Here is a 23,069-nt window from a genome sequence, read left to right on the forward strand (position 1 = left end):
AAATGGTGATTTCTTCTGTTTGGGCGAATTTTCTATTATTAATTTAGACAACATAGTGTTGAAATTTTTAATGTAATTTGGGCAAATGTCATGCCTTATATTCAAAAATTCTTTCATTCTACTATTTACATTTTGTACATTACATTTTGCTATATTGGGAAGATTAATTTCATTAATGTGGTCAGGATCATGATGTAGATTAAAATCAAATTGCAAAGCCAAGTGATCACTTCCCAGATCTGGAGTTACAAGTATATTTGTTATATTATTTATAATATTTTTAGAACAAAATAATATATCTGGAGTTGTGCTTGGGTTACTTGCCATTATAAATGTAGGAGGAGTAGGTATTTGACAAAAATTAGAATTTTGAAGAAAACCTTTGATTTGCTTCATACATGAGGGGCTTGATTTTGGGTTAAAATCGCTAATGATTATTGAATAATCATAAAGGGATGCTTTAATGAAGATAGTTTCTTCGATTAGTGAGGAATTGTGAATATAGACTACGAAAATATGTAATTTGGAGTTTTTAAAAGGAAATGAGACATGAATGCAGTTATTAAGAGGGTTGTTTATTCGTGGAGGATTTTCTTTACCCATCTTCCATGTTTTTCTGGATTGGATAAGACTGCCTCCTAAGAAGTTTTGGTTTAATATATTTCCTTTTTGTTGGATTATAGACCAGTCACAATATGGGTTAATAAAATCTTTATTTTTGCTTTCCACACACATAAAACTATCGATATTGTTAGCTTGTAAATAGTTGTATATTAAATATTTCTTTGGTTGAAAACTATTGATATTTGAATAAAGAAACCTCACCTTATGAGCCATTATCCTGAAATATTGCAAGGCCTTCCTGTGGCATAGTTGGTGAGTCATTGGTTGGTTTTTCCAGATCGAACATGAGTATAAATAGTCGATTTCCGCTAAATACTGGGGTAGTATCAATGTTATATAGATGTACAAATCTCTTTTTTAGCTTAATTATGATTTCTTGACGATCTTTATTTTTAGGATTATTTAGTTTGTTAGTATATGTTTCAATAATATGATCATGATATGTCATTGGTGAATGTATTCTGCTCGTACCAGTAATTTCTGATGGCATTTCGGAGGATTTTTTGTTCATAGACTTAATGCGTGCATTAGGAATTCCTTCGATAGGTTTAGTTGGTCTGTTAGGACATTTAGGTGACCATGCTTGGTGGTCTTCGGCGTTGCATGACAAACACTTTTCTGGAAGAGGAGAGGTGCACATTTGTGTTGAATGTTTTCCTTGGCATTTCCTACAGCTTATTGATGTGGTGCAGTTCTCTGTAGTGTGGGTATATAGTAAGCATTTGGAACATGGGATAGGAGAAGGTTCGGGTGGTTGACTGGGGTAAACAGGATAGTGGTAGTTCTTAAAGAACACTCCCTCGCTTAATAGTTTTTGAAATGATGAGTAATCTCCCGTAATTATTCTAATCAGAGGTGCCAGTTTTCCGGTTTTTCTTGATGTAATTCTTTTGCAGTATCTGTGTGTTATTCCGATATTGGTAAGGTGGTCTTTTATATGTGTATCCTCAATATCCAATTCCACCGATGATATAACACAGGCGAAAGTTGTATTTTGTGATTTATGTGGTGTTGATGGATTTTGGTTAGAATTTGTTTCTTTGTATTCTTTGACCACACTTGACTGGACTAATGATTTCAGCTTTGTTTTAATATGTTTATTATCCTGATTGCTTTTTAAAATAAAACCACTTCTAGTTTTTATTATGACATCGGAAGAGTTTATATCTCCAACACTCCAATAATTAGCCAACTGTAACCTTGATAATTCTTGATGAGTTGTTAAAAAAAAATTTGTTTATAGTTTTTATTACTGATGGTTTTCATTTGAAGTGAATAGTTTTGTGTGTTGTTGTTAGTTACCTTTTTTTGATGACTTGGAGTGTTGATATCTCTTTGTGAGTTTTGCTGAGTTTGTTGTGTTATGTTTTCAGAAGATTGTGGTCCAATTATTATATCTTGCACTTGCTGTTGAGATAGTTGTGGTTGTGTGATTCTTTTTTTTTTTGCTGGATTATCCAAATGTTTTTTCTTTTTCCTTTTCACTTTTGTCCACTGTCCGGCATCATCCATTTCCATTTTTTCCTCTTCTTCTGTTTCGCTGCTCTCGGAAACCAAGATTCTTAACTATTTTTTTGTATAAATCAACTAGTAACTACCTGCTCACTAATTGCTTTGTAATGAATGAATGAAAGAACTCGTCTTCAATGTGTGTGTTTACACTATGAAGGTTCCAAGCATACTGCATTTGACTTATTATTATGGTATTATTATTCTTTTGAGGCTTTATTTGGTAGAAAAGTATGGTAAATCAGGTATGAATTTTAAGGCAAGCAGTAAATCATTTGCATGTTTATAGTAAGTTTACTGACCCACACTCCTGTAGGCGAAAACGATAGTAAGTTGAGTTACTGTAGTCTACGTTGCAAAAAACAGCGGAAGGTATTGCAAGTTTGAGTCAAACTGTTTGACTTACTATAGTTTTCTCTAGTAAGACGCTAATTTTAGTTATTCCGATTAACTATAGAAATGTGTTTTATTAGAATTTTTTAAATAGTACTGCTTTGCTTCAATAAATCTGTTACTAGTAAATCTAGTCTAGAATAAGTATTTTTTCGTTAACTGTTTCGACGAAAACTATAGTAAGTCTACAAAATTTAGCAAAAAACCTATTTTTTATTATGTTTCATCTGTAAAATCCCTTAAAACCCTTTATATATAACAGAAATTTAAATTTGTAAGACGTATTTCTTCCTAAGATCACGTCATTTACTGTTGCTAAGTCTAGAGTAAGTATTTTTTTTCCTTAATTGCTTCAATGAAAACTATAGTAAGTCTACAAAATTTAGCAAAAAAATGTGTTTTTTGCTATGTTTGATGTGTGAAATCCTTTAAAACCCTTTACATATAATATACCAATTAATTAACATATAATTTTCAGAATAATATTGATACATTGGAAAGAGTCCAGCATAGATTTTTGAGATATTGCGCTTACCATGTTCACACTGCCATTAGAAATCATGATTATTCCTATATTGCACAACAATTATCTTTACCCCCACTTAAGAACCGTCGTGATATATCAGGTGCTATATTTATATATAAGATCATACATGGATTTATTGATTGTCTAAACCTGTTAAATCACATTAAATTCAATGTTCCAAACCAAGCTCTACGTTACCACCAGGTTTTCAACATTCCTTTCCACAGAACAACATATGGCATTCATAACCCATCGGATAGATACATGGGGCTATTAAATGAATTTGATTATGATATTTTCAATTTAACTTTATCTTGGTTCAAAAGATCTCTTGCTTTGTGATATATATGTATGGTATTGTTGAATTTTTTATTTATTTATTTTCAACGGGACACTGCCCAATAAGATTACAAGTTTATAAGTCCAATATACATAATACATGTGTCAATAATAATAAAACTACAATAAAATAGTAATAATAAAACAATAATACAATAAAATATAAATATCACAAACTTAATCACATAAATCAGATTCATATATCACAATAATGAATATCCAACAACTACTCAAACAAACAAACGTCTGAGGCCAGAGATGAATTCAGACTTCGGTGCAAAGAAATCTAGATCAGGTTGAGTGTTTGCCCATCTTAGTGCTCGAGATAAAAAGTTGTTATATGCATAGTTGGTTCTATGGATAGGAACATAGAATGTTTGATTTAATCGAGTTCTGCGGAGAGGTACATGGAGACCAACCTGCTCAAGTAGCTGAGGACACAAAACTGTTGAATTAATTATGCCATAGAGCATCCTTGCATCCTTAATTACTCGTCGGTCACGCAATGAGAGAATACCCAATTGGGTTTCAATTTGATAATAATTTAACTGATTTAACTCAAAAGGTATACCCAGTTTATATGCTATGTACCTTAAGAACTTGTGTTGGACTGTCTCGATTTTTGTTATGTAAATATTGTAAGATGGAGACCAAACAGAGACCAAAGATGGTATGGGGTGAGATCTGAATCGATAAAAATCTTTAGTGACCTATCAATATTTCTTCTGTTTCTGAGTATTGCCAGATAGTCTTTATGATTACGAAGGACAATTCTGTATGAACGGTATCCATTTTTGTTCTTTTTTCCAATTCGTACGGCCTCAGCAATATCAATGGCTGAGTTCATTAATCCAGACAAGAGGTATGTGGCTTTGTTTAAATCGTCATCCTCACCATACTCAGGCATATTAAAAATCATAATGTTGTTGGATCTTTTCTGTCTCTCGATCATTTCACTTAACACTGATTGGTCTGTTGTGATTTTGTTCTAATTATATTTTGTATATTTTTAGTATGTAGTGAACTTTAAATGTAACTTTTGTTATTGTTTTAACACTATAGGTAATTTATGTTTTGAAAACTGATACTGTGTATTTAAATATAAATGGAGTGATAGGTACGCCCAAATCAACATCAATTGGATTGCCTCAAGGAAGTATTTTAAGTCCATTATTGTTTATTCTGTACACTGCTGATGTTACTAGTTCTATTACCGAAGAAACTAGAATACTTCAGTACGCAGACGACTTTTGCATTTATACGGAAAAGAAGTCGATCGAAGCTTCAATCAATGCATTAGAAAACGCCACAGAAAGAATTGTCGAATGGTCACAAAGAAATGGATTCAGCATCTCTCAAGATAAATCAGTCATGTGTTCATTTACGAGAAGACGTTATCAACCACCAAACCAAATTAATATAGGACCTTTCACATTCCCATATAAAACATCTGTTAAATACCTTGGCATAATTTTAAATCAAAAGCTCTCTTGGAAAGAACATATTCATCATTTATCAAAAAAATGTGAAAACGCAATAAATGTACTAAGAGCTTTTAGCCACACAAAGTGGGGAGCCGATCCAAATATATCACTAATCTTCTATAGAGCACTAATACGTTCAGTGATTGACTATGGTTGTATTTTATATGGAAATGCAAATTTAACTCAATTGGAGATATTGGAAAAAATAAAGAATAAGTGTTTACGACTTTGTCTTGGATGTATACAAAGCACACCAACAAATATTTTAGAAATCGAAGCAGCAGAGCCTCCTTTGCATCTTAGACGGCAATTTTTGTGTGATGTTTTTATATCAAAACTCCTAGCACAGAAAAGATCTGAGAAAATACAAAACCTCAATTCAAAAATAGATAGTCCCTTCTGGCGACGTAAAATTCATCCCAAAGTAATAAGCAGTTATCACCTATTAATCCAATTTAATAGCGAGGTTTACAGAAATGACATCCTTTCCTTTTATAATTGTGATTATAACCTATTAGAACTACAAATTCCTTATTATTATCTTAATATTGAACCACATGTTAATCAATTTAACATAAATACGTCTGTTGAGCAAACAATTCTGAAAAGATGGCCGGAGTCCGATTGTATTTATACAGATGGATCCAAATTCGCTGAGTCTACTGGATGCGCCTTTTACCATTCAAATGAAAATCTATCCAAAAAATTTAAACTTTCAAATCAAATGTCTAGTTATACTGCTGAGCTCATCGCAATTCTTCAAGCTTTGAGGTATATTAATGTCCATCACAAGAATAAGTTTATTATATTAACAGATAGCAAAAGTTCGGTAGACACAATAGTACAAACTAAATTATCAAGCACTTCATCAGTAGTAATTATAAAAATTTTAGAAACAATCCAGTTACTTACGAATACAGGTAAACAAATTTCTTTGGTTTGGATTAAGGCTCATTATGGAATTAACGGAAATGAAATAGTGGATAGACTTGTCAAGGATGCTACTACAACAGGGGAAACGATAGAAGAACCATTAATGCCAGTCACTGATCTACGACAATGGTTTAAGAAAAAACAAATGGAGCAATGGCAACTGGAATATGATATCTCTTAAAAGTATACGATTTCATGATATCCAACCAAAAATTTATAGAAAACCGTGGTTTAACGACATTACAAATCGGCACTTCATTAAAACCTTAAATAGAGCAAGGAACAAACATGGTTTATATCCAGTTCACAAAAATAAACTAGGGTTGGCCACTTCTCAAAACTGCACTTGCGGGGAGTTTGGTACATTAGAGCATGTGCTTTTCGATTGCGCAAACTTCCAGATGCTGAATCAACAGTTATATAAGAATCTACAAACAGTAGGAGTTACTCTCCCCACCAATTTAAATTCCATTTTATGTACACGAAATATAAATTTGTGTAAAATTGTTTATAACCACTTAAAAAATATGAAAATTGATATTTAAAAAAAATATATAAAAAAAAAGAAAGAAATATTAAAAAAACAATAACAAAAAACAAAATAAAAAACAAAAAAAAATCACAAAGAAGGCCTAAACCTCCGCGAGGTTGAATCGGGTTTAGGTCTTAGCGCTGAAAAAAAAAATATTTTAATATCAATTAGTGGTTTAGTATAAGTATTTAGTAATAGTGTTTAATATTAGTATGTATTTTTAATGTAATGTATGTAATATATGTTTGTAATTATTAAAATATAATGTATATCAGTTAAAATTAGGAAATTGTGTCTATGAAAATAAAAAAAAAATTTGAGCTGGCCAATTGGTTCAAACCAAGGTCATAAATCTAAACACACACACACACACAACTGATATTGTTTGTAATTCAGGTTGTAAGGCGTATTTCTTCCAAAGATATCGTCGTTTCTTAGAGCGATCTCTTTGCGAAAAATTTTCAAACGCGATTATCTCAGTTCAACCAAAATTGAGTTACAATAGTCTTTGTTGCATGGGTCGACATTATAGAAGCTACTTCAAAGATCACAGGATTTTAACATTTCCTTCTTTATATATTTTAGAAACTGTTTGGTTAATTTGTAAACACCTACATGTCTTTCCAGCTAGACCAAATCATGACTACTCCACCAGAAATTCTACCTTTGATTTTTTGTTGGACTAGTCATGATTTATTTACTGATCCTGTCCACTGAGTTGGTAAAGAAATCTATATTATATTCTACAAAAAAACTATACAACCATTTCTCTTTACGACTTAAATCTGTGACATCTTTTCCTAAGTTCCGTAAAATGGTAAAAGCCAATCTATCTGAAAGACCATATTATTCAGTAGAAAAGTTTCTTCAAGCATTCACTGCCGACCACACCACTGTGTCATGCTCTGCTCTGTACGCCCTGTGCCGACCACGCCATGGTGGTTAGTCCTGTCGCCAGGGGGGGTACAACGGCCTCGTTAATTCAGATGGACTTACCCAAGTTTTTTTTATGTATTTTGACCCGTAGAACCCGAATTTTTTGGGTAACAGTTGATCCGGATGTCGATAAGATTGTTATAGACCAAGAACTTGAGGAATCAAATAACAGCGATTTTTGGCAAAACAAAACAATATTTTGTATTTTTTGGGTCATTTTAAGCAAAAAATATTTCTACAAGTTTTTTAGTAGGATGCACAGTTTTCGAGATAAACGCGGTTGAACTTTAAAAAAATCGAAAAACTGCAATTTTTAAACCCGAATAACTTTTGATTAAAAAATAAAATAGCAATTCTGCTTAGCGCCTTTGAAAGTTCAAGTCAAATTATGTCGGTTTTGATTATTTGCATTGCTAAAAATTTATTGTGTTATTGTTAAACAAAGCTACAAACAACTAGTGCGTGAGTGATGTTTCTATGATTTCTCATTTAAAATCGAACGAGTAGGTAGAATAGGTACTAGTGCAATCAAGACTATTTCTACGTTACATGCGTTAAAACGCATGTAAAAGCACGGGAAACCATACGTGTTTATAGCTTTGTTAAACAATAAAAAAATAAATTTTTACCAACGCAAATAATCAAAACCGATATAATTTGACTTAAACTTTCAAATGCGGTAAGCAGACTTGCTATTTTATTTTTTAATCAAAAGTTATTCGGGTTCAAAAATTGCAATTTTTCGATTTTTTTAAAGTTCAACCGCGTTTCTCTCGAAAACTGTGCATCCTACGAAAAAACTTGTAGAAATATTTTTTACTTAAAATGGCCCAAAAAATACAAAATATTGTTTTGTTTTGCCAAAAATCGCTGTTATTTGATTCCTCAAGTTCTTGGTCTATAACAATCTTATCGACATCCGGATCAACTGTTACCCAAAAAATTCGTGTTCTACGGGTCAAAATACATAAAAAAAACTTGAGTAAGTCCATCTGAATTAACGAGGCCGTTGTACCCCCCCTGGCGACAGGACTAGGTGTGGTGTACCGTTTGTGGGCAACAAATGTTTTTATGTAGTCGGCACCCAAGGTTCTATTCAAATTTTACACTGGTAATGAACTTAATTTAATCAATAACTAAGAAATTACAGTACCCCTATGTTCAAGTACTATTTTTAGCTATATTTAGGTGTCATATGCAACAGCTTAAACTTATTATGGCCATTCCACAAATATACAACTGTTTTGGATTATCGCGATAACACTGGTCAACAAAAAAAATTGAAAAAAAAAATGAACAGACACTCTGATGGGTGTTCTTTACTAATTTTGGGTCGCTGAACTCGAATATGACCTCCGTTTTTTTCCATCACCCTCCATTTTTCCGCTCCCCCCTATTCTTGCCAAAATAGTGGTGAAATAGGTAAATTTCGTTTAATTTGCTCATTTCGCCGCGATAAATGCCAACTTATAGATTAAAATTACAGTAAAATAATGATTAAGATTATGCCCAACGATAAACATAATTGGGGATCCGAGGGGGCGAAAAAAGGGAAAGAAAGGGGTATTTTTCTGAAAAAAACGTAAAAAATCAGCATTTTTCAGTATTTTTTTTGGAAAAAAAGCGACATTACAGGCCTTTTGCCATTTTTTACACCTTCCCAATACCCCCCTTGAACCGCCTTGCATCATCATATCTCTCTTTTTCACCCTCCCCCCCTTAAAGCCCCCTCGTTCTTCAACAAGAAAAAAAAACAGAAATATGGATGTACAAAAAAAAAGAAGTTACCTATTTATTTGAAACAAACTGTTATGTGGTTTTGATTGTATCTGAGAATTATGACAAAAATATGATTAGACAAGGTGGAGGGGGAGAAAAAGTATTGAAATTAATCATAAGGCTAAGCAATCAAAAAGTCTGAAAAAAAAAACATACCTGCATCTACTTGGAAATTTTTCTCCTTTTGTAAGCGTCCTCCGGTGTTTCTCGAATTTGAGTCCAACAGTAGTCCGCCAACATACTAGGGTTCCATTTTCCAGCGTATCTCTTCTCCATTTGGGCAATCTGCTGATGAAATCTTTCACCATGCTCGTCCGAAACGGCTCCACAATTTTCCGGGAAAAAACTCAGGTGGGAGTGGAGAAAATGGACTTTCAATGACATATTGCAACCTAAAGCCTTGTAAGATTTAAGTAGCTCATCAATTCGTTGTTGATAGTCATCTGACCTTTTGTTTCCAAGAAAATTGCGACAAACAAAAACAAAAGATTCCCAGGCTCTTTTCTCTTTTCTTGACAAACTGTTGGAGAAAGCATCGTCATCAAATAACTGTTTAATCTGGGGTCCCACAAATACGCCTTCTTTGATTTTGGCATTACTTATATGCGGAAATTTTTGCTTCAGGTATAAGAATCCTTTACCATCCCTATTTAGAGCCTTAACGAATTGTTTAAAAAGGCCCAGCTTAATGTGAAGTGGAGGTATAATGATTTTTTTTTTGTCTACTAAGGCACCAAAAGCGATGTTTTTACAACCGGGAATATCATTCACGCGCAAGGGCCAGTCTTTTCGCACATAATGTTGATCTTTAGCACGGCTGTCCCATTCACAAAGAAAGCAACAAAATTTAGTGTATCCAGCTTGCAATCCAGTTAATATTGCCACTACTTTGAGGTCAGCACAAACATTCCATTGATGATGATCGTAACTAATTTTTTCCAAAATTTTTCTTAGATTGTCATATGTTTCCTTCATACTGGTTGCATAGGCAACAGGGACCGATGGTAGATCATTTCCATTATTAAGTAAAACCGCTTTTAAACTAGTTTTTGAGGAATCAATGAAAAGTCTCCAGTTTTCAGATACGTATGGTATTTTTAGCTCAGTCATTAGTCCTGCAATGTTGTTACAGCTAATTAAATCTTCATCATCTCGCGAGAAAAAAGAAATGAAGGCGGAATTTCTTTTTCTGAAAAACGTAGTATTGACATCTTTCTGCAGGAGATTTTTCTGCTGAAGTCGTGAACCAAGAAGCTCAGCTTTTATTTTAGGCAGGTCTAAATCGCGAACTAAGTCGTTCAATTCCTCCTGAGTAAAAAGTTGTGGTTCGTTCGAACCGTTAGGCGTGTAGTCTCCATCTTGGCTCCCATGTGAGGTCTCCTCTTCCAGTGGTGACGCAATCTGTTCAGTTGCTGATTCTTCATCATCTAGGGTGTAGTTTACGGGTGGTATGGGAACAGGCAGCATATTACTATGTTCCACGGGTCTAATTGCCGAAGGGATATTCGGATAAGTGATGGTACGTTTCGATTTTCGCGAAAATCCAGATATTTTCGTCTTACAAAAATAACAGTCCTCGGCATGAGAAGTGGGCTCACGCCAGACCATTGGTACAGCGAAGGACATCGGACGTGATTTCCCACGTAACCACGAACTTAAATTAGTGTAACAACTATTGCATGCACATCATTCTTACAAAAACGCGGCATTGTAACTCCAAAAATTTTACAAAGAAATGTACTTGAAGCACAGAAAAAAAACACGTGTGCTAAACGCAAACACCTCACTTTTAAAAACTTCGAGACAGTCTGTCTCGAACAACACGCTCACTGCAACTGACAGGTGCTTGCTTGCGAATTCAAGTAGTGTAAAAGAGAGAAGGGGGGGGTGAAAAAGAGAGATAGGAAGGTGCAAAGGGGTAGTGGGAAGGTGTAAAAAATGGCAAAAGGCCTGTAATGTCGCTTTTTTCCAAAAAAAAATACTGAAAAATGCTGATTTTTTACGTTTTTTTCAGAAAAATACCCCTTTCTTCCCCTTTTTTCGCCCCCTCGGATCCCCAATTATGTTTATCGTTGGGCATAATCTTAATCATTATTTTACTGTAATTTTAATCTATAAGTTAGAGCAAATTAAACGAAATTTACCTATTTCACCACTATTTTGGCAAGAATAGGGGGGAGCGGAAAAATAGAGGGTGATGGAAAAAAACGGAGGTCATATTCGAGTTCAGCGACCCAAAATTAGTTAAGAACACCCATCAGAGTGTCTGTTCATTTTTCCATGTTGACCAGTGTAATGAATATTTTAGTGTGCAACATAAGAAGTACGAAAGTAAACTAATAATTATTCCAATAAACAACAATGTAATTTGCAACTTACTTTCGTTCTTCATATTTTGCCCAGTAAAATATTCGTTGTCGAGATAAGCCAAGACAGTCAATATTCGTGGAATAGGGTATAGTTCCTAAGGTTGATAATAGAATTTGAACTTTATTTAAATTCTGTAATATACAGTGATGAGCGCGCTAATAACTGGAAAAATTAACGCAAAAGATGGAAAACAATACATTGTGTAATAAAATGATATGAAACTAGTAGAGGTGGAAATTATCGATATAAACGTATAAATTAACATAGTTTCCCACCTTTAGACGTCTGTGGCAGGAGTATTTTATAAAATTCTCTTGTCACAGTGACAGTTGTCATTCTCCTCCGATACGTCTAAAGGTGGGAAACTATGTAATATAATGTTAATTTATACGTTTATATCGATAATTTCCACCTCTACTAATTTCATCTCTTTTTACATCGCAATGTATTATGTTTTTCATCTTTTGCGTTATTTTTCAGGTTATTAGGGTGCTTATCGCTGTATTTTTTTTTTGTTATCTTTTATCATTTTTTGTAAATGTACAAATGTCATTGTAAATTGTACAATTTACAATGACAATAAAGCATATTTATATTCTATTCTAATGTAATGTAATTCCCATTTTTTTTAGATGTGGAGGTAAAAACGGACATTAAGGAAGAATTTGTTGAAGGTGACTCCAGCCATAGAGCCATAGAGAGTCAGCTAAGTACATCCATAGATCTTGGAGTCCTAAAGAATGAATCAGATGAGTTTAACTCAGGTAAGATTTAAAGTAGGGATGTAAACAAAGTACCTACCAGTTACAAAGTAACAGGTATTTCTCCAAACCCAAAGTACCAATTCCAAAGATTTGGTAGATATCTATGTTGTGCTGCCAGGCTTTATCTAATATTTATTTTACATTGAATAGTTGGTCAATAGTAGACCGTCCTGGTATGAATCCAGCTTGGTATTCTCCTAGCTGTGTTAATCATATTAATTTTATTTGCAAATTTGATCCTATATTTAATAAATTTATTTAGTTTACCTAACATATGGGGGTTCGGACACAAACCTTCAAATAAAAATCCCCACAAATTATTCCTGGACAAAGAATCCCCAGACAAAACACCCCGACAAATATCCCCACAAAAAATCCCCAGACAAATAATCCCCGGACATAAAATTCCAGACAAATAATCCCCACAAATTTTTTGGACAAAATATCTCCACAAATTTTTTGGACAAAATATCCCCACAAAAAATTCCGGAAAAAAATCCCCAGTAAATATTTGCTGCTGAATAGTTCTCAAAAGTTTTCAGGTGAACGCATTTGACGCAGACATTTTTCAGGTTCAGTGCGTAGTGCATGAGAGTATAGCAATCGCCATGAAACCGCTTTTCGGCACGAAAATAATGATCAGCAATTAAGATAAGCATAAATTGTAATTTCGATTACCAAGTTTTGAATTCCAATTTCATGCCGAAAACTACTCGTCTCCAAGTACCAGATAGCATTGAACAGGTCTTCATTAAGGTTGGATCCAGTGTTTTTAGTTTTATATTAGGAGCAGTCTATTTACCTCCCAACTCTCCGGCACAGTCGTATACCACTTTCTCTGAAACACTGGACTCGCTCGCTCTATTGATGCCTAAGTTAAGCCTACACATGGTTGGGGATTTTAATTTGCCTCATGCTCTTTGGCAAAATGCTCCCTTTAGTTCTGTTGCGACTGCAGGTGGAGCATCATTACAGGAAGTGTCTTGCATCCAGATTATGTCAAATGTTTGCAGTTTCCACAACCTTTTCCAATGTAATCATCATGTTACAATACACAACAGTCTCTTAGATCTTTTCTTGACAAATGACCACCTAGCAGAAACGGAGCTAGCAGACTTTTTTCTGGTTCCTCCAGTCCTTCATCCACCACTCTCAATTACCATTAAATGTAACCTGACTTATGATGAACCTGGACTCGAGTTTGATGGTTACTACAGAGATTTCAGGTCTGCAAACTATCAGAATATTTCCTTATTCCTAGACCAGTTTAATTGGGACATTATCATAAAGAAAAAATTACACAAAAAATATAAGTCAACTGGTTCTTTGAATGACTATTGGGAGTTTTCTAGGGTTAGACAATTGTGCAAGGATCTGACTGGGGAATGCTACTCACAATATGTTCAGTCTACTGAAACAGCTATATCTTTTAATATCAAGAAATTCTGGTCTTTTGTTAATAACAAAAGAAAAAATAGTGCTTTTCCTAATGGACTTAAATATCTCGACAAATATTGTACCTCAGGCAAAGATATTGCAAATTTGTTTGCTGATTATTTTTCCACAGTTTATTCTCAGAGTAATCTCAATATGAATTATTATAATTATTATAATCCCAATCATGAACTATCTTCATCCAATACTCACATCACTAATCATAAAATTTTAATATCAGAAATATACACTAAACTCTCTTCTCTTGATATCAATAAGGGCCCAGGCACTGACAGTATACCTACTTTGTTCTTAAAGGAATGTAGTTTTAACCTTTCCAGGCCATTGTATTACATATTTAATTGTTCCCTTCAAACTGGTGTTTTTCCAGATTACTGGAAAGAAAGTTTTCTTAAGCCTATATTTAAAGACGGGGATAAATCTCTTGTCAATAATTATCGTCCTATTAGCGTCCTTGGTGTGATACCCAAAGTGTTTGAAAGTCTGGTTTGTGACTTTTTAACTCCTTTACTTGAGCCTAAACTTATAGATCAACAATTTGGGTTTAGACCCCATAGATCTACTGAGCTTAACCTATTAACTTATGTAGATTTTTTGTTTGACTCCCTTGAGAGGGGGTATCAAGTGGATACAATTTACACTGATTTCTCCAAGACGTTCGACAGGGTGTCTCATGGTATGTTGGTCCATAAGCTCAGAGTGATTGGTGTTGATGAACCATTGATTTCTTGGTTTGGCAGCTATTTGTCTAATCGTAGACAGATAGTAAAAATTGGTAATTTTCTTTCCAGGTCAATTCTTGTTCCTTCAGGGGTTCCTCAAGGATCACATCTTGGGCCTCTTTTGTTTAACATTTTTATAAACGATATTCACGAATGTTTTTCTTCTTCCCTTTTTTTGCTGTTTGCCGATGACTTAAAATTGAGCTGTCTGATTAAATCTCACAATGACTGTGATAAACTTCAATATGAGTTAATCAATTTGTTGGACTGGTGTACAAAAAGTGGGATGAGTCTGAATCCATCTAAATGCAAAACCATTACGTTTTCTCGATCTAGATCCCCAATCCATTTTGAATACAAGATAGGACAGCATTGCCTAGTACCTTTCATCAAGGACCTTGGTGTTACTTTGGATTCTACTCTACAACTTTCTGATCACTTAAATAATGTAGTCAACAAGGCATTTCAGATGCTTGGCTTTGAAGAAGCACAAAGGATTTTACTGGGATTACTGCCTTAAAAACGCTTTATTGCCTCTTGTCCGTCCCCATCTTGAGTATGCGTCCTGTGTATGGTCACCTTTTTATGGTGTGCATATTGAGACCTTATGTCGTGTTGAGCATAAACTCCTTAAACAGATTGCTTTCAAATTAAACATCTTGGACAACTACAATGATGCAGATTTACTTGCTACATTAAACATGTCACCCATTTCTATGCGTCATAAGAAGAGAGATCTTATTACTTTTTACAATATTCTGCATGGTAGAGCTGCTGCTTCTTCTTTGCTCAATAAAATTAATATACATGTTGCATCTAGACCTACCAGATATATAGCTAGTTTCCATTACCCTATACATCGCACTAACTATGGATTTAACAGCTTCATTTCAAGAACTGCCAGACTAGCCAATCAATACTATAACATAGATTTCTTTGCAACCTTTGGCTCATTTTTGCGTCAGGTTTTGTGTACTCTTGACTTGAGTAATGGATATAGATAACTTTTTGTATTGTATAATAATACAGATTAACTTTTTGTGTAGATAACTTTTTGTATTGCTGTGTATAATAATACAGATTAACTTTTTGTATTGTAACCATAGATATAGTCAGTGTTATGAATTTATAGTTAAACACTATTGTAATTGGGCTTGCCCGTTGATAAATAAAATAAAATAAAACTTCAAATTTTAAATGACAAAAGAGTGTGAGTTTTTCAGAAATTGTGGAAAATTTTCACCATTAAGAAGCGTTGTCATTTTGATGTTTTTTGTTATGCTTTGTATTGATAATCACTCTACCTTTATTTCCTGGTATTTATAACCTCCCATAAGACGTAAGTTTTTAATCAGCGTAATAGGGAACTTGCACATTTTTGTTTTGAGACGTAATAAAGTTCAATTTCGTTTAAAAATAAGATTTCCAAAATTTCACGCCTCAAAAACTTATAATAACTTAGAAGTATTTAAATTTAAAATCTTCTATGTATTTAAATCATTTCAAGCGATCTAAAAAGCGAGCGAACATTTGTGACGTCACCAGGTTATATTCTGCAATGACAGTTCTCCTGTCTCATATAAAAGTATAAACAATTTTGTTTTGTGTTTGATGCAGTTTTTGAAGAGATAGTATTGAATTAAGTGTGTGTTTACCATGGAAAATAGAAGTAAATACTATAAGTGTTGTTTAGTTCTATTGTTTAAAAGTACAAGCATCAAAATCCCCAATAAAATATTTATTAGATCGCCAGTCGATAAGAAACGGAGTTTAATAAAGTGGTTACATGCATGTTGAAAGGGCATTAAATACATTTTAGTTCATTCTCAATGTCTTCATGTATGTGAAGATAATTTTAATGTAAGTATTTAATATCTGTTGTCTGCTTAATAGTTTTTTTTTAAATAAATCAAGTGTATTTTGAACAAAAAGAAAATAGAACTTTTGGTATATTTTGGTAGATGTATATTACATATTGAATTTACCTATGCAATCTTTTTCTGGAAATCTTGTTTTCATATTATGCAATCTTGTTTTTATTATAAAATTAAAATAAACTAATCATAATAATAAAGTTTTATGTTCATAATAGGTAAGTTATCAGACTGCTCTTTAGAAAAACCCTCTTCGATCATTTAAAAAAAATTGTCTTAACAAAAGCACTCAAATGTTATGAAATATATAGTTTACAGCAACTATCTAAAGATTTATAAAACTGAGATACACCATAGACTACAACAAGTAAACAAATATCAAACGTAACGAATTAATGGCGCGGACCTTGAACATTTTTAACTTTATACCGTCACGACCAGATGAAAAATTTGGCAACATAGCTTTCCACTCGTAAGTGCCTCGAGGAAGAGTGTTGTAATGCGCATGTCCAAGGGTACCGGACAGCATATCTAAATATGAGTAGAATTGACTTTTGTTAGATAAAATGTAACGACGCGACTGAAAACGTCAAAATTTGCTAGTATAATTTTCTAGTATTGTGTCTAAGAATTTTTGTCTACTCAGATAAGTATACATACCTAAACGATCCATATCAACCATAAATTAACAGTTGTAGGCATTTTGTGCAAATATGAGCCCGGCATAACAGCGGAATTACTAACTTTGGTTACATTTTAGTGTTTGTGTTTCTTTGTATCTGTTATCTTTTATTTTAGCGTTTGTTCCATTTTCGTGTATTCCTCGAGTTTTCATTTAAAGGACCCCGCACAAACCTTATGGAAAATAGGTCCCAGTGGATTTCGTTCATACTTTGGGAAAATACTCTTTGAAGCATCCTGATAAAAAGTTCTCATGGGCACAACTCAATCGTATGAAGGATTTTCAAGATATAGAGGTCCAAACTCGGAAAATTATAAGATTTACGGGGTATTCCAATTCCGTGAGTTACTGGCTATTTGGCAACATGTAGAAGTTTTGATCAAGGAAAGTACTAGTAGTCTATGATTTTTTCCTGGCTCTCCAATGGCGACCTTTACTTTGACCTTGACCTTCAACGGACGTTATATTCTAGAATTTCGAGGGTTTTCGGCATTCAATTGATATAAACAGATTACTCATGGGTTTTTGGGATCGCTAAACACGAATATGCCATCAGAATTGCCTTCCGGATGACGTGGTGGCCAGGGCCTTTGCAAAGGACGTCATCTTCTAGAGTTTCGATGGTTTTCGGCATTTAATTGATGCAAATGAATTACTGGAGGGTTTTTTGAGGTCGCTAAATACGAATATGTCACCAGAACCGACTCCCGGAGCACCTGGTTTCCAAGGTCAATGAAAGGGACTCCTGGAGTTTCGTGGGTCTTTGGTACTACATTGATGCAAACGAATTGATTATAGGTTTTTGGGGTTGCTGAACACGAATACGTGATCACATTGTGCCATAGGCACAATGTGATTCGTGGGTCGGATCTGATAGTGTATGCATGTTCAGCAACCCCAAAAACCTAAGAGTAATCCATTTGATTCCTCCGAAACTCCAGAAGATAACCTGGCTTAGGTACCAGGTGCTCCTGTGTCTGTGCTGATCACGTATTCATGTTCAGCAACCCGAAAAACCTATAACTAATCCGTTTGCATTAACCCTTAAACGCCCAACCTTTTTTAGGTTCCATGTACGCCAAGGGTGGGTAAAAAATGTCCACCTCGAAAATAGCTAATATATTTATTGAGAGTTGTTGAAAATGGATTAAACTTACGGATCTTATGCTTAATAAACACAGCATTTTGTAAAATATTAATTTAAACAATTTACAAACCTTACAACAAAATTTACAATCTACATCAAAATTAACATACCAGTAAAAGCCAGTAATTCAAATTTGTCTATTTTCTCCACATTCTTCCTTTCAGCCTCCTCATTGGCGGATAATTATGTCGATTATGTAATTATACGTCTATAATTATATGGATTATGTTCCTACCAACGAGAAATTATATAAAAACCTTTAGTAACAAGTTTTACCAAGGGTGTACTTTATATGCCCACCCATATTTAACTCAAGTTATTACTTTTATTTTCAAAAATATCGGTAGAAACAATTTAACATTCGATAAAAGTCTGTCTTTTTAACAATAAATAATTTTTGGAAAATTTTTAAACACGTACTAAATATGTTACAAGGGAATACGCATTAGGTGGACATTTTTTACCCACCCTTGGGCGTTTAAGGGTTAATGTAGTACCAAAGACCCTCGAAACTCCAGAAGCCCCTTTCATTGACCTTGGAAATCAGGTGCTCCTGGTGTCGGTTCTGGTGGCATATTCGTGTATAGTGACCTCAAAAACCCTCCAGTAATTCATTTGCATCAATTAAATGCCGAAAACCATCGAAACTCTAGAAGATGACGTCCCTTGCAAAGGCCCTGGCCACCACGTCATCCGGAGGGCAATTCTGATGGCATATTCGTGTTTAGCGATCCCAAAAACCCATGAGTAATCTGTTTATATCAATTGAATGCCGAAAACCCTCGAAATTCTAGAATATAACGTCCGTTGAAGGTCAAGGTCAAAGTAAAGGTCGCCATTGGAGAGCCAGGAAAAAATCATAGACTACTAGTACTTTTCCTTGATCAAAACTTCTACATGTTGCCAAATAACCAGTAACTCACGGAATTGGAATACCCCGTAAATCTTATAATTTTCCGAGTTTGGGCCTCTATATCTTGAAAATCCTTCATACGATTGAGTTGTGCCCATGAGAACTTTTTATCAGGATGCTTCAAAGAGTATTTTCCGAAAGTATGAACGAAATCCACTGGGACCTATTTTCCATAAGGTTTGTGCTGGGTCCTTTATATTTATTTATATACGGTTACAATCATTTATAAAAAAAAAACAATACATTAAAATACCAATTACAATAAAGAAAACAAAAAATACAAATTATCAATTCAAATGTAATACCAATACAAATTACACAAACAATCATACCTAAGGACAGTCTAACCTCCTAACTGCTAACCTTACTTGATATAGGGACGAATTAAAAATATCTATATTACACCTCGGTAGTAAGCTGTTAGTATTCCTAAGCAATCTGACCAAGTCAATACCAGATCCATAATTGATTCAGTGTGCTTCTACAGCAAAAGTGGAATGAGCTGTAATAGATCTGGGTGGAACATAAATCGTTAACTCTTGAAGGAGTTCAGGACAATCCATTAAGTTTTTAAAAAGTTTAAACACAAACAGAAAATCTAATATCTCTCTACGAATAGAAAAAACAGAAATTGGTTAACAAAAGCATACCTGTGTAAGAATAAAGAATGGAGAACTTGAAAGAACAATACATAAGGAACCTACGCTGAACTCTCACAAGAATTTCAGTATGAACCAAAGTGTAAGGTGACCAAACAACAGAACAGTACTCTAGATGTGAGCTAACCAGAGAATTAAACAGCAACTTCAGTGTCTGCAAGTTATTAAAATCAGATGAGTGTCTTTTAACAAATCCAAGCTGTCTAAAGGCTGTATGAGACTATGCATTTTCTTGTATCATTTCTAATATCGTTTCTGATATCGTTTCTTGTATCATTTCTTGTATGTACATTTGTGCCCTGTATGACACTATGCAAGTTCTTGTATCGAAAACTGTATGAAATTCGGCACGTGATTGGTCGAAATTTTGTTTGTCACCCTGTCACCTTACATTGGTATGGTAGTACTGCGTCTACAGCTGATTTTAAGGATTTTATAAAATTTATAAACTTTTAAAAACAAATATTTTATTGTTATAATAACTAGAATTTTTACGTTGACTGTTGATTATTTGTGTTTTTTATTTTGTTTTGATATTTGTGCTAAAATATTTGCATTATAATTATCTTCAGTTTGATCCAAATTGGAACTATTGTATTTTCCTCTATTAAAAAATTATGCAATATGAAACCCAAAGTTATTCTAAATATATGGTTATTAGTAGAACAGTAGTCCATACCAAACGGTATATTAAGTATCAATAAAATATTTATAAATAATACCTACAAAACACAAATAAATTTATCAAGACATAAATCATATGATCTCATTTTCAGCCGCCATTATGAGATTTAGAAGTTTTACCAGCAGGTTTTACGTTTTTGCTCTTTGCGCAGAAATTGGCGCAGTTATTGTACAAGAATCTGTGCCTGACACAAATTCTTGTATCGTTTCTGATATCGTTTCTTGTATCTGTGTATGACACTATACATTTTTTTGACATATCAGAAACGATATTAGAAATGATACAAGAAAATGCATAGTGTCATACAGCCTTTAGTGCTTTAGCGGATATATATTCTACATGCTTACCAAAATATAAATCACACTGAAATATAACACAAGATCTTTATAACTACATAGATACATTTTGTATATGAGTGCCGAGTAACATATAAGAAAAATCAATTTTATGAAAAGTTTTGTAAAAAGATACATTACATTTAGAGTGATTCAAATTTAATTTGTGATAAGAACAATAGTCCTGTAAACATGTTAATGCATCCTGTAATTGAACAAGGTCAGATGGCTTCTCAATTATTCGAAACAATTTAATATCATCAGCATAAATTATTATTTCACAGTCTCTAATACATTGTACCTATCAGTATCTATTAATTTAAAAGTAAAAATATACACAACAGTTATGAGACCTGTAAAAATGTTTATGCATCATAAACATGGACCCTGACTAGTGAACAAGAGGAACAACTTCTTAGATGGGAAAGAAAAATATATGGAGCTATACAGGAGAATGGAGAATGGCGTATAAGATTGAACCACGAAATAAATAGAGTGTTTAACAGGCCGACTATCATAACCGAATACGAAGTAAAGGATTGAGTTGGTTAGGACACGTAGAAAGGATGGATGTTAAGAGAAATACAAAAAAAAAATTACTTAGAAAAGAATTAAATGGGAAGAGACCGAGAGGTAGGCCTAGAAAGAGATGGATTGATGGTATTAACCAGGATTTGAAAGACCTCTAGGAATACGAGAATGGGAAAAACAAGAGAAAGAAAGAAAAACATGGGCAACTATAGTCAAACAGGCAAAGCACACATAACGCCGAAAAGACCTCAAAAAAAGAAACAAGAAAGTAATATTTTAGATAAACATCGTTTAGAACTTTTGAGGAGTTATGTGTGGCTGGCATCCACACCATATAAAACTTTAGAGCCTAGAAACCCCAACGGGCGACCATGGGCTGTCAGCAAACACCCATGATGATGATACATTGTACTACAAGAAGAAAGAAGAAGAAGAAGAATTTATTCAAAATTAGGTAACCCTAATATACAGTTAAAATTGAGATATTTTATGATATGTATATACAATTTAAATTTAAAGTCATAATAATAAAAATAAAACAAAAAAACACTTAAAATATTCCATTACAATACAAGCAATAAAAATACTACCTTACTCAAAATATTACACTAAACTACACGCAGTTAAAAAACACATTTAGAAGCCACATGAGACATTAAATACGATTTGCAACATAATTCTTTAAATTTTTCCTATACATGTTCATTGAGGTCTTCAACTTGAGTTCCGTTGGCAACTTATTGAAATTGTCAAAACCCTTATAGAGAAGTGAGTTCATAGCACCTGTAGTATTGGTTCTGCTGATGTAAATATTATTAGAATTTCTCGTAAAATAAGGGTGAATATCTGAATTGTAACTAACAAGATGGAGAAAATATTTAGGTGCCAATCCATGTACAATTCTAAAAATCAATATCATGGTCAAATAAAAAAGACGTTGCGATACCGAAAACCACTGCAAAGTATTCAACATCAATGTGACAGGTGTTAATCTACTTGTACGTAAAATGATCCTCATTCCACGATTCTGTAATTTTTGTAAATCTACATTATTATTACTACATTGTACTACATTATCTACAAATAAGATGAAGAGTAAAGGTCCCAGGTGGGAACTCTGTGGCAGACCGGATAGAGATAGATATTCATCAGACGTAGTACCTCTGAATTTCACCCTATTGGGACCGTGCAAGTTCGGAAAGGCTACACCTGGTTTCATAGCTCAGCAACATTTTTCGCACTTTTAATTATGTTGGCCAATTATATTAGTCCTGGTTGCTGGATAATTGTCAAGGCCATAGCCCAAAAAAAATTATAAGAAGAAAAAGTAAGATTTAGGTTATGTTATTAAAAGGTAAACAGTTGTATGTAGTAAATAAAATTAATTATTAAAATGCAGTACTGCAAGCAAAATACAATTATTTAAATTTACTTTTATATAATAATTGCTTATCATATCAATATTGTGGAGCAACATATAATGTTTCTTCTTCAATGACAGTAAGTATGAAGTATACGTCAATTTGACAATTTCAATTGACAATATGATATATTTAGGAAAGTTGCAAGATTTCTCCGCTATTCGCGCACGATCGTTTCTCGTATTCCCTCCAAGTACTTGCACACCGCGAATAACAGCGATGAGAAAAATAAGAGACAAGCCAGTTACGAACACTGTCGTTAATTCCTAATGAACATAACTTTTGCTGTAACAAACCGTGATGCACCCGATCAAAGGTCTTAGTGAGATCTGTATAGATTCTGTCGATTTGGTAACCCTTTTCAACAGCTGAAGAAATATATTCAGTAAAAATCAACAATGGATCTGCCCCGATAAGAACCATGCTGTTTAGTAGTAATCACACCAGATAACTCCC

The 23,069-nt window shown here is 33.6% G+C and overlaps 1 protein-coding gene across 3 annotated transcripts in view; it reads left to right on the top strand.

The window, feature by feature from the left end:
• Nucleotides 1-23,069, top strand: part of LOC114329343 (zinc finger protein 664) — a 37,585-nt gene that overhangs the window by 4,967 nt on the left and 9,549 nt on the right. For all 3 annotated transcript variants that reach the window (XR_007699458.1, XM_028278401.2, XM_050656284.1), the window contains exon 2: nt 12,058-12,189. Coding sequence is in view for 2 of the 3 variants with exons in the window: in XM_028278401.2 (XP_028134202.2) it covers nt 12,058-12,189 (132 nt within the window). In the remaining variant the exon portion in view is untranslated. The remainder of the gene's footprint in view (nt 1-12,057; nt 12,190-23,069) is intronic.

Source organism: Diabrotica virgifera, chromosome 7 (genome assembly GCF_917563875.1).
Source record: "Diabrotica virgifera virgifera chromosome 7, PGI_DIABVI_V3a".
NCBI lineage: Eukaryota > Metazoa > Arthropoda > Insecta > Coleoptera > Chrysomelidae > Diabrotica > Diabrotica virgifera.